The sequence below is a fragment of the Lonchura striata genome, chromosome 5, assembly GCF_046129695.1.
Source record: "Lonchura striata isolate bLonStr1 chromosome 5, bLonStr1.mat, whole genome shotgun sequence".
Classification (NCBI taxonomy): domain Eukaryota; kingdom Metazoa; phylum Chordata; class Aves; order Passeriformes; family Estrildidae; genus Lonchura; species Lonchura striata.
This window is the reverse complement of record NC_134607.1, coordinates 58,766,751-58,780,009: the sequence shown is the minus strand read 5'-3', so window position 1 is coordinate 58,780,009 and position 13,259 is coordinate 58,766,751. Positions and strand designations below refer to the sequence as shown.

Sequence of the window (13,259 nt, the reverse complement as noted above, 5' to 3'; positions counted from 1 at the left end):
CTCTGACCTCAGCTTCAAACAGCTTTGACCTGGTGATCCCTGCTACTGCTCTGCCTTACTTGCTGAGATGCACACGGTCATACTGCTTCCTAAACTGTGCAATGCCCAGAGGAATTAATTCTCTTTACAAATGAGTGATCTTCTCTGTTAAAATATATTGTGTTGTTTAGTGTGCAGGCATATTGTTACCTGAAAGATAATTGAGGGCAGGGGTTATGTGTATCCTTCTCTTACCTCTGTCCAACTTAGCACTTCTCCAAGAGTAGGAGGATTTCATAATATTTTCTCTCCCTAAGGGAATTACTTTCTTTTGTGGTGGAATTCATCTCCAAGTTACCAGGCAACAGCCAAACTTTTCTTGTAGCTTGCTTGTAGTTGAGTGTGCCAGATGCAGAGATCAAATCGTGTCTTAGTATTACTCTGCAAGTTTTACTTTATTTGATTTTAAATATCCACCATTCCCTTTAGATGAATGTTAAGGTACTTGAACAGTGATTAATGTATGCATTTGCTGGCTGGTAGTTATCTCTGGCACACTTGCAGAAATGCATTTATGACTGCAGACATATTTTGCTTTTTCCTTCTTCAATGATTGTCTGCTGGTGTCTTTTACCTGGCTGTGTAGGTACAAAGTTCATAAAGCTGTATATAAGTGGAGAATTGAAGTTAATTAGCTTCTCAGATTAGCAGTGGTGATTTGTCTTAGTGACTAAGTGACATCTCAGAGAAAGCCAGCAAACACAAAGTCAGTGAATGGAGGTATTTGGAAATCCAATCTAAAACACTGGTAGCTTGAATTCCACAGCTTTTTTTCAGCTTTGCACTCCCTATATTTTTGTTTACAGTTTTTGTTTACAAGTTACAAGAATTTTTCCTTCAGCCTGCTCAAAAGGCTGGTGGCAGCTGGCAGAAGGCACAGTTAGGCAATGATGCTTTTGCTGAGAAACATGAAAATATTTTCTGTATCCACAGAAAGATGCAGCTGCTTCTTCTATCTGACACTGAAAATTAACTTTAATTGTTTCCTGACCCAATCCAATGCCAACCAGACTGTTGTAACTCACTGGTGATATGAAGCAGATTTGTCTTTTACATTCGTCACTCTCTGCAGCCTCACAAAATCTAAGTTAAGTAATTGCCCTCTCCCTTTTTTAGTTAAACAGGACCTAGGACTTGATTTTTTTTTCCTGTTTATTTTAGTGCTTATCCTTTAAATATCTGTTTTTCATAAGAAGTTGTTTTGCCTCTGGCAAGTGGTTAAACATCCTGGAAAAGTAGCTCCTGTGCATTGTAGGGGATATGCATATCTGAGTAAAATTCTGTCTCTTCTCTGTGCCACAGGTAATCTTTATGGCTGGTCATGGGTGAGAAATCTACAATTTGCCCTGGAACCAAAAAGGTTATCTGAAATTTCAGCTATGCTAGTGGTAGTTTTTCCTTCAAATTTAGACATGTGCTTCTTGGGACACTGAAATGCTATTTGGTAACCACTTGTTGCTGACCACATACTTCCACTTGGATGTTCAAGAGTATTTGATGTTTGTCTGCAGCATGTTTGACTTCAGGTAGTGTAATTTCTTTTAGATAATGGTTAACTTGGAAAGGGTTGAAAAGCAGCATAAAAATCTACTTCACTGAAATTATGAGGAAATATCCCAGAATTCCTGTATCTTCTTGAAAAAATGGGTCTCAGATCTCTAAATAATTTAATACAACCTTTCTGATTGTCCTTTCTATCGAGAACTTGACTATCTCTAAAGGTCCTGTTCCAAACCCCTGCCATAGGCAAGTACACCTTCCCCAAGACCAGGTTGTTCAACCCCACATCTAACCTGTCCTTGAACACTTCTAGGGATGGGTTATCCACAGCTTTTCTGGGCAACCTGTTCCACTGCCTTACCACCCTAATAGTAAACAATTTATTTCTTATATCCAATAGAATTTACACTCTTGTACTTTAAAACAGTCACATCTTGTCCTTTCACTCCAGACCCTGGTACAATGTCTCTCCCCATCTATCTCATAAGCCCCTTTTATAAATTAAAAAGATGAAATACGCTCTCCTTTATTTCTTGGTCATATTTCATACAGTTATGGAAGTCATCAGTTTAGTATTCTACACTTGCTGTTTTCAATATTGATCTGTATCTTCTGCAGAGATTACAAATTCAGGGTAAAAGCTGTCAGTCAAGTGTGACTGACAGGTTCTTGATTAATGAAGCCTAGTACTGAAACTGCAAAACATCAGCTGTTGGCAGTATGGAGATGACTGAGTTTTACAGGATTTGTATGTAATGATGCTTTTCAGTCACTGTTATTTAAGATTACCATGAAAAGTGCCAAACCTACTTTTTCATTAGTACTGGTTGTAATAACTAGTACCATCACAGATCTTAGGAATGATGTATGTTTCATGTACAAATCTTGTGTATGACATCTGAAAGTTCTCTAATCCAATCCTTAATCAAAACAGAATAAATTAGAGCAGATTGTGCAGGAACTTTATCAGTGAAGTTTTTGACCATGACCTGTTTGCATCTCTCTTTCTGTGTTTTTTCATTTCCATGTTACAAAATAAGCAGATTTCACATCTGGGCCAAATTTACTCCATCCCAACTTACCTGTTTCCTTTGTTTTACCCTTGCACACCTCTGAGAAGCCTGGATCTATTTTCTCCTTGCTCCTCTGCTAGGTGTCTGTAGACAGCAGAACCTTTTCCCTTTACATTCTCTTTCAAAGTGGAATGATCCCAACTGCTTCAGCATCTGCTTGTATGTCATGTGTTTCAATCCACCCACCTTGGTGGTTCTGCTCCAGGCTCAGGCAACACTGGGATGTGCTGCTCCTGCTGCAGGGCTTGCAGCTGCAGGGTAGAGAGCAAAAAATGTTTTCTTGACATGCTGACAATGCTCCTGCTCCTCCTCCCAGAATGTGATTGGCCCTCTGTGATGAAAAACGTGGTAATGGTTGCCTTAGAGCCCTGGGTGTTTCTGATATGAGTTGGTTAATACTAAAATGCAATAAATTAACTAGTACCTTGAGGTAAGGTGTGATCTTGGGCTGCAGTTTGGTGAAATATTTAGATGTGTATCTGTCACTCTGTCTTCAGTTGCGGCTTCCGGGGGTCCCTTGTGGCTGTCCCCCGGGACCCTCCGGCTAGCTGTCCCCTCCGGGGCCGGGGTTTTCCGCGGTCCCGCTGCCCTGGGCTCACCAGGCAGGGCTGGGTTAGCACGGTCCGAGCTGCGGCGCTGCCTCAGTCGCCGCTAGGATTTGAGATAAAGAGACCCAGAGAGACCAATGGTATGCTTGTCCAGAGAGATTGTATTGCCTGAAGCGTTGCAGGGACCAAAGGCCCCGGGCTATTGCCCAGATACAGTTTTATACAGCAAAATTAGAGATAAGGTCTAAACAATAGAGACAGTGTTCAGCTAAGGCACATCAGAACCACCCCAGGGGCCAGGTCCAATAGGAACTGCTCAGGGGTGGGGAGAAGGGGGTTCACAGAGAAATGCTGAAGCGAAACAATGGGGCATACATAAGTGTATCTTTTCCTCAGTTTCCCATTCCCAAGGCCTTTCTAAAACCCTTCCTCCACACTACCATGCCAGCATGATAGCAACATTCGGTGAAACTCAGCTATGTGCCCAACTTCAAATGCTTTCCTTAAAATAAAAAAGTTGAAGCAGTTTCTTAAGACGTACTATTTTCAGATACTCACTGTTTTGCTGTGCTGTCTGTTAACTATATATCCATTGATGGTGATGTCCTGTTCTTAGGAAGCCAAAGTTATAGCACTTTAACCTACTGTGACTTTGATTTTTCTCTCTTTTCTCTCTAGGTTTTGGAATTCAGCTGAGCTGTGCTAAAATTGTATTGATTTCAAAGCAGATTTTTACAATCTGTTTAAATGTGGATCTCATCAGTATTTTAACTTTTTTTCTTTTTCTTTTTAATGAAATTCAGATGCTGTTAGCATAAGAGTTTAAAAAAGTGAGAGGATTTTTTTAGGTGCCTGGATAAACTGGGTTTTTACACATTTTTTAAGGCGATGGTCTAAGCTAAATATGCTATTAATAAGGCAAAATATTAGAGTGGACAACTGATTGTATTAATAAATTCCCATGGAGACTTTCAGTGACCTCCAGGCTCCTTTTTCAGTTCTATTAAAATTTCCTTTTTCCCTGTTCCCTCCTGGGAATGGGTTCCTGAGTCTCATTCTTTTGAAGGGCAAGAAGTATAAATATGTTTTTACTGTTAAACTACTGCCTTCAGGCAGAAATAAAGCTATTTCATTTAGAAACAAGGGATAGAGGGGGCAAAATAATATCACTAAACCAAGATTTTTGGCAGAAACAAATTGCAAAAAATGTAAGGCTTGAAGTGTATTGTCCAGAAAATAAAATACAATATCTATATAGGTGTTAATACAGTAACAGCTGGGAAGATAGGCTTGAGAGTAGACTACTGACTAGGGGGGAACTCTTGAGTCATCAGCTTTTTTGGTGCTCTTTTAATTGAAAAGGAATAGCAACAGCAACACACACCCCTAAAAAAATAGCAGTCCTGAAGCTGCCCTGACTGCAGTTTTTTGTTAAGTCCCTTTCCTCAATTTAAAAGGAAAAAAAAAAAGCATTCTAATTCCAGGTTGCTAAATGCTCTGCCCTGTACTTCACTAGTTGATGAGAGAGTGGGGTGGGAAGCCCTTCAGGCTGTTACAACGCTTGGCTTATTTTGGTTGGTGCCTGCGTAATGCTCCTACGTCATCTTATCTTTCCTCCTCTGCTTTCTGCAGCTTTAAGTGAGGGTCACATAACTGTTCCCTGTGTAAGGCAGGAGTTCTGGAGCAGACCCTAAAAAATAAATGCTGATTTACAGACTGCAGCTATACACAAGTCTGCCTTAGTGTTTGCTGCCTTATTTCTAAGGTATTTTCCACAGCCAGAAATAAATCGTAATGTGATCCTTGCTTTTCTCTGTTCCCAGCCCAATTTTCATGTCAGTGAAACAGGAAAACCTTGCCCTGACTCATTCCCCCACTCCACAGGTCTGACAGTATCACAGTGCAGATTCTTGTTGGTCACTGTGGCCACTTCTCTCAGCTCTCTCTGGCATCACATAAATGGCCACTCTTTGTTGTCTGTTTTGTTGTGGTTTCTCTAGTTTTAAAGGACTTAATCACAGCAGATTCTGTTTTCTATAGAGAACAAGTCATACAGACCCAAAACGCAGTCCCTTTTTTTTGCTTCCCTACTTGCTACTGCTTCTTGTTCTATTCAGAGGTGCTATTAATTGCTGCTGCTTTTGTGCAATCACTCAGTCATATAGATTTTCCATCACCAAAGCTTTATATCAAAGAATGTGGTATCAAAGAAAAGATTTTTTCCTTTTACAGATAAAAGAAAATGTCTTTATTTTCAGAACTCCCAAAGACCAACTGAACTTGCTGTCAAAACAAAAAAAAAATCTATATTAGACTTTCTTTTCACAATGTGTGGATTAAAAAAGATCATTTGAAAGAGCATTTATTTGAAATCCAGGTTTCCTGAGCAAACAAAAAAAGCCCTTCCAGTTCATCTAGGCATGGGAAACCTCCTTGCACCACCTAATTTTCTAGAATCTAGGTGGTTATATCTCATTAGCTTTTTTTTCCCCTTTTTGACCAAGCTGTCTGGTTAGAATAGAATCACAGAATGGTTTGAGTTAAAAGGGACTTTAAATATCATCTAGTCCCAACCCCTCTGGCATGGGCAGGGAATCTTCCATAAGACCAGGTTGCTCAAAGCCTCATCCAACCTGGCCTTGCACATTTCCAGGAATGGAGCATCCACAGCTTCTCTGGGCAACCCCATTCCAGTATCTCACCACCCTCACAGTAAAATATTTCTTCCTAATAGCTCATCTAAATCTCTCTCTTTTTAGTTCAAAACCATTCCTCTTAGTCCTACCACTATCTGCTCATGCAAAGAATCCCTCTCCCTCTTTTCTATAAGCCTTTAGGTACTAAAAGGTTGCCATAACATCTCCCCAGAGCTGAACAACCTATTTTTTCTAGGCTGAACAACCCCATCTCTCTTGGCATGTCTTTGTAGGAGAGGTGCTCCAGCTCTCTGGTCATCTTTGTGCCCTGATCCTGCTGCTGCTTTGGACCTGCTGTGCTTCAGTGTTTGTCTCGTGTGGGGACCCGAGAGCTGGACACAGCACTTCTAGTGAGGTCTCATGAGGGTAGGTGGGCAGAATCCCCTCCCTCACCCTGCTCCCACGCTGCTCTGGATGCAGCCCCAGACACTTTTGGCTTTCTGGCCTGTGTGCATATATTGCCAGGTCATTTTTCAGCTTTCCATCCAGGAGAATCCCTAAATCTTTCTTGGCAAGGCTGTTCCAAATGAGTATTTCTTCCAGTCTGTATGCAAACCATTGGATGGTTTTGTTGTGGAAAGCTGAAAAATGCTAAGACTCAGCTGTTAGGCAAGCTGACAGTATTTTTCCCTTCTTGGCTGATGAGAATCTGTGCTGTAAGAAAAAAAGAAGGAAAAAAGTCTCAGGCTTTCTCAAAGGGTTAACAAACTATATGAGGTAGGAATTTTCTTGTAGTGCTGGGAGTGGTTCTTCCAATGTTACTGGAAACATTATTAGATAGTGAGGAAGAGCATGGTACTAAAGTAAAATTGTTTTGTATCTTCACAGGATAATTAATGCAATTTTGATCTTAAAGCTAATTCTATTTTATTTTGATTTGTTCAATTTTACAGAAAGGAAAAATTAATGAAGTTGATACTTCTAGGATATAATAATGTAATAGGCAAGGGGAAGAAAAGTGAACTTTAGTATATTATTCTTATACAGGGAATAATACCTAGCTATAAGTGCTTTAGAGTAGGAGTCATAGGTGAAGAGAGATTCTGCAGGAAGGTTCTGCAGGTGATGCACAGAAAGCTGGGCTGGAAGCTGTCGTTTTGTAAGGAAGGGAAAACCAGAAATAATTCCCATGTTTTTCCTTTGTTATTGAGATCACCAGCCCAAACTTTCTTTCCTGGTCCCTGCTGTAGACCAGTTCCTTGAGTGGAAGAGAGGGCATTTGAATAAGAAAGATCCGGAAAGCTAATCTGAATTTTTAGATTAATTGATGCTAAACTGGTGAGTGGCTGTGTTGTTGCTTGGCTAAGCCTGCCTTTTTTGGAAATGCAAAGAGTACAAAATGCTGGCAGGAGCCCTATAAGGTTTTAAGCTGTTGCTACAAGCTGTTACCTAGATGAGCTGGCAGAAGAATGTTTGAACCTGCAAATGACTTTGGCAGGGCCCAGTCTCTAACCATAGATTTCTGGCTGCGAAATCTGTCCCGTTATTCTACTAATAATTTGAAGGATGGGGAATCACAAGGTTTCCAGGCACCAGATGTCTGCCTGCCTTTGCTGTGGGACTTTTAAGTTGGTTTTATGTCTATACTATAATTTCTTTTTTTCCTGGAAATGATTGCAGTCCTTTTTGAGAAGGAGATATTAAGACTTCATTAATACCAATTTTTCTACTTTTTAGCTTTCATTATATAAGCTCAGTTTAGAACTAGGGTTTTTGTTGTGTTGCCTTTGAAAATCATCTCATCTTTTAGTTGGCTGTGGATCTTACCCAGGCTCTTATAAGTGCCATACAATCCATTTTGCTCATACAGATGAAAATCAAAATGCCTTACCAGGTGATTCATAATTCCCAAGCCTAACTTGGGAATTATGCCTAGTAACAAAGATAACTGCTAAAATATAGGAAGCTGCCATTAAAAGTTTCAGATAACCAGTTATAAAATATAATGTTTGGAGTATCACTCACTTTCAGAAGTAATGTTTTGACAAGAACAGCTTCTCCTTCCCTGTTTAGCTCAGTGTAAGCTAATAAGGGGTTTTTTGGATATGAAGCTAAACTTCCCAATTCTATTTTTGCTTTTTGCTTATAAGGATGAATTCTATTTTGGTAGACAGATTGTGCTATGAAATATGTACTTGGATCACAGCAATCCACTTCGTGTATCACCACTTCAAGCAATGTCACCTTCAGCAGTATCCTTGTTTTTCCATTGCTCTTTATCTCATGTTGTTGTTTTGCATAGAGGAAGGTCCATCTGCCCTTTACTTTAGCATGTTTTGAACCTTTGTAAATATTATGTGTTAAAGAATTTTACCTCAGTTAAAGTAATTACCAGAAACAACAGCACAATAAGTCCAACCAAATCTGTTCTCATTAAATTCATCAAGGCATTAGGAGGTCTCATTATTCTGACTTCATTTTTATTTACAGATTAGAAGAAGGAAAACAGGCATCTTGGTGTTTTCTCAAGTTCAAATCAAGTGATTCTGATGCAGTAATATGTCTAAATATCTTAGATGAAAAGAAAACAACAACAATTAAGGCAGAAGTATCACTAACAAAAACATTGACTTTTTGGAGACAAATACCTATTTTGTTCTTTATAAAAATTGCCAAATATTTTTTTGCTGTGGCATATGTTTAAATAATCTGTTTCCTTCTAGTTCTATGGGCAGTTAAGTTGTTCCATTTTTTATAGGTGTAATGGTTTTATTGTTTAGTGCTATTTTAATCTGTTGTCATAACTAACAGCATATTTAACAGTTATCAGAAACTTCTGAAGTACCATTTAAGTTTTCCGAAGACTTATTTTCAGGAGAAAAATGTATTTAATTTGTTTTGGTTTTCATTTTTTAGTTGAAACCCATTTTCTGTTACTAAAATCCATAGGATGCATAGAGTTGTTTATTTTTAAGAACATGGCAACATATTAACTCAACAATATGGATGGAAGGATTGCTGATAAGAAAATGCAAATATAGTATAGCTGGTTTCAAATCTAGATAGTTTTAATAAAAAGTTTCACTCTCATTTGCTGTTATAAGACCATTTATTTCACAGTCAAAGTCCTTTGGGCTTTTGAGTTTGTGAAGCTCCTTTAATACAGAGATTAGCAGTTTCTTTATTTCTTTCATTCAATTTATTGGTTTGTAAACCTGAAGGCTGTGGATTTTATGAAAGAAAATCCTTTAATTTTGTGTATGCCTATTGGTATGTGGTGGTTGCCATGGTACATATTTGGAGCAAAACTTTTTAAATGCAAAGTTGAGTATTATAGTTTTTAGCATAATTTTTCTGATAAAATTAAACAGAAGTCTGAAAAATTTCAAGTACTTACCAAATTTAGCTTGACTGGATGTTCTAAAGGTCTAATGTGTAAAATTCTGACATAAAGGTCTAAATTTCACCATGTGGTCTCAGCATTTCTGCAGGGCTGCACTTCAGATGCACAAACTGATTTGTGTGATGGAGCTTTTTGAGTTACTTTTTTCCAACTCCTTCTGAATTGCAAACCATTGTCTGAGAGCAGCTGCGGTTTTTTCTCACTCTACATTTTAGTTGCTTCTTCCCAATTGTCTTGCACAATGCTCTATTGTGAATAAAGTTTTATAAACATCTATCAAATAGCTGAGTGGTTCAGGAATTATTAAAATTCTTGCATCATCTCCTTAGGACATTTCTGCCTCCTTTCCTAACAGTCCCTGCTGTAGAGTTCCAGCTTATTCAATGAGCAGGATCATTAATGATGTCAATTGTCTAAAATGTCCCTTGAAAATAAAGATAGATTTTCAGCTCAGTTAAGGACCTTATACAGAGTTTATGAAGAATGAAAGATCTCTCATAGGCATTCAGCTGCCTGGATTTACAACAGATGCTGCAGAATCAGTTGCCAGATAAGTTTTTTAAGTCCAAAGACTTGGTGCTCAGGTGTGATGCAGGGCATGAGAACCTTAGGGCTGTTGTTTGTGAATTAAACTTCATGGGTACATGTATTAGTAAATGTTTTTTCTTTCTGAAATTTGAGCTCTGGAATACTGCTAGCTAGCAGCTGACTTTGGTGCTTTTCCACTGAGGAAATGCCACTTTTGAGTATGGAATCCTTGTCAGCCCACTGAGCTCATGTGTCTTGCCTGAGAATATCATATGAAATCTATGGATTGACTATATCTGTCACTTGATTTTACTTGGAGACTTTTTGAGGTAATGATGTGGCTAAATGGCAGGACATGTGGGACTGTGTGCTGTCTGAATGTTAGTACTACTTCGAAACCAGCTAGAAATTTTTTCAGGCTGTATTCTGATATTAAAGGAACAAAGTTAAATGATGATACAATTAATATATGAATTAGAAATACTATAATTTTAAATGAAAATAAGCTTTTCTTAAGCAGGTCTGATGCTCTTTCAATGAAGAAAATGTTATTTAAACCCTCTTCTTGTCCAACTCTTGAAACTCTTCTTAGCTTACCAGCTATCTGAAGCTGAAATTCTGCAAATAAATTCTTTTTACTAACAGACTCATATAAGGTTTTTTACTAAATCAATAATTCTGATATTATCTGTATATTCAGAAAACACTGAAAATATAAAAATGTCGATCCCCTTCACCTCTCTTTTATTTTTCTTTGATGGCAACTATTTTGACTTATTCATATCGTGATTAGATGTTCTGAGTGAGTATACTAGATGTGACAAGCTGTATAAAACACAGAATTTTTCACCAGACTGTACTAGTGAAAAAGCACTAAAAACACTACTCTAGGCATAGAGAAGTTCAAGTAGATTCTGTGGTCAGGGATTTTAAATTTTTGCTTATTATCCCATAGCCTTCTGTATTATTGTTTTTTTATTATTATTAATAGGATATTTTAAAAGTCTTAGAGTTTAGAGCTTGTTAACCAGAAGTGTTTGTGCGTTTTTTTTTCTTCATTGAATCTTAAATTCAGCCTTATGCCATTGCTACCAAAGGTATAGAATAAATGTAATTAATTTCTGCTCCCTCCACTGGCCTTTGAACTGTGCAGAATAGATCTATCCCGTGCCTTCAAAGTACCCACACCTGCAACTGGTCTGTGGAAATTGGGTCTTTTGGGGACTAAGGAGAACACTTCATCTCCAGTATCTAGACCTGAGCAGTGAGTAATGGCATTTCTGAAATAACCTCTCAATAACTCTGGAAGCTTTTAGAAAGGAAACAAGAGTGATGTTATGTGGTAACTTTTGAGTACATTCAGTTGCAGCTGATGTGTAACCTGTCAGTGTGATATAAGGAGAGCTGTACATTTCACACCAGTAGTAGACACTGTACAAAAATGGTTTCATTTTTTTGCTTGGGCTTCCTGATAATACTCTTTGTAGTACAGTGCAGAAAAGCAGAACTGAAATGACCAAATTGTTCAGAAATAATTGAAATAATACAAATTTGCTTGAAACTAAGGTGCAAAGTCTGCTATGCCTGGCAACATTGTCTTGACAGCGATCACTTAAGAACTATTATGTATTTTTTTTGTTGTTGTCTTGTTTTTTTTTTAAGCTGGACCTGTGATCTGCAGAATGCTAACATACCCTCCAACTCGAAGAGCCTTAATTGTGGGTTGTGGTCTGCAGATGTTTCAACAACTGTCAGGGATTAACACCGTCATGTATGTATTTCCCAATTGCTTCTTTTTATAAAGAATTAGAAAAAAAAAAATCAGTTAGACCATTAGCAGTATAGATGGTCTTCTGGACAAAGTCTGAAAGGTGAAAAATTGAGTGTGAGAGCTGGAATGCTGGTTTGAAATCCAGATGTTGACATATTTGGCATCACAGTAAATGGGTGCAAGAGGATGTTGGTATAGGGTAAACATTTTTATGGACATGAGAATACAAACTATGCTCTGAGAGATGCATTATTGTGTTAGGGTTTATGGTCAAGGCTATGTATATCTGGACAAGAGAGCACATTTATTGTTTGAATATGTGTGCAAATAGATCACAGTAAGGTGAGGGTTAGATTAACCATGTAAATTAGGTGGAACATTACTGTGATGTGCTAAAGGATGCTGAGGGAAGAAACATTTCCTGTTTTTACAGGGTTTTGTTATGTGTATGAGGACTCAGTAAATGTGAAAGTGAAGAATGATGTATTGGGTTTTCTGGCAAGCTGTCAGCACATAACAGGAGTAGCTCTTGACAAATGTGCAATGTGCAAGGCCTTGTTTAAGATGAAATTATTGTTGGGCCACCCTACAGGACTAATCATAATGAATATAGTTGCCATATTGTTTTAAGAGCGAGTGTAAAATATGTTGCCATAACATTTTACAGAGAAAATTATGCCTAAGGGAACATACATGTTAGGAAATTGTTAAAAGAAACAGCTTAAAGGATAAGCTTTTAGTGATATCAAGAGCTACCATATTAAATGTTAGAGTAAACACTGCCATCTGCCATACTGGAAGAAAAAATGCCCCAGACTGAGTGTTATTAAACTGCAAAGGAAGGAAATCTCTAACAGGTAAAGAAAGACTTCATCAAGTAGGAATTGTAGGCCAATGTGGGAAACACTGGGACACAAAACTGCTAAGTTATGTGTGAAAGCCAGAAGAAAGGCACAGAAAGAGCTTTGATAAATTTTTCAGACACATCAGAAGCAAGAAACCTAACAGTCTCCAGGACCAGAAAGGATCAAGACATCAGCAGTACACTAGCAGAGGATAAGTATTTAGCACCAAATCTCACAAAGACCCTTTTTGCATTTGTGTTAATTATAGAGGGTATATGAAGCTTTTTTCACTAGCGTCTACTTAAGATGTCTCAGGTAGTCTGCTTGACACTCAAGTATTAGGGGAAAACGTCTATAGCAAGCTGATTAAAAAATTACAAATTAATCAGGGTACACTCAACAGGTCTCGAGTAATTTGCATCCATAATCACTGAATTTGGAAATGTAGTATAATTTACATGAAGCTACAGCCCAGAAAGTTTTATTTCTGTCTTTGTAAAAATTAATTAAAACTTCATAGAATCAAATAAGCCGTGTGTTAATAAATACAAAAAATGATCTGTACACGTCCAATATAAAACAACAAAGAAGAGCCAGCATGATAGTTGTAGACAGATTACAGCTTGCTTGGATGTGAGTCCGTGGTTGTGTTAGAACTGTAAATCCCACGTGGATTAACCATTTTAAGCAACCATGACAGCTGCAGCCAAAGAACTTACTTGAAGAAATCATATAGTTATAAGTAGGTGAGAAGTCCTGTCAGGTAAATAACAATTTAAGGTAGGAGAAAAAAGGATGAGAATAGAAGATCAGTTATCACAAACCAAGAATAGACTCCTACGAAGATCTATATGAAGATCTTTGCTGCTTTAATAAATCTGTGAAAGCAGCTAAACAACAAAATAGCAGCTTAGAT

At 37.9% G+C, this 13,259-nt stretch overlaps 1 protein-coding gene across 1 annotated transcript in view; it reads left to right on the top strand.

Moving 5' to 3' along the window:
• SLC2A13 (solute carrier family 2 member 13) overlaps positions 1 to 13,259 on the top strand; it is a 140,264-nt gene that overhangs the window by 52,352 nt on the left and 74,653 nt on the right. Inside the window, exon 4 of the mRNA XM_021539109.3 lies at positions 11,390 to 11,498. Within this exon, the coding sequence (XP_021394784.2) occupies positions 11,390 to 11,498 (109 nt within the window). The remainder of the gene's footprint in view (positions 1 to 11,389; positions 11,499 to 13,259) is intronic.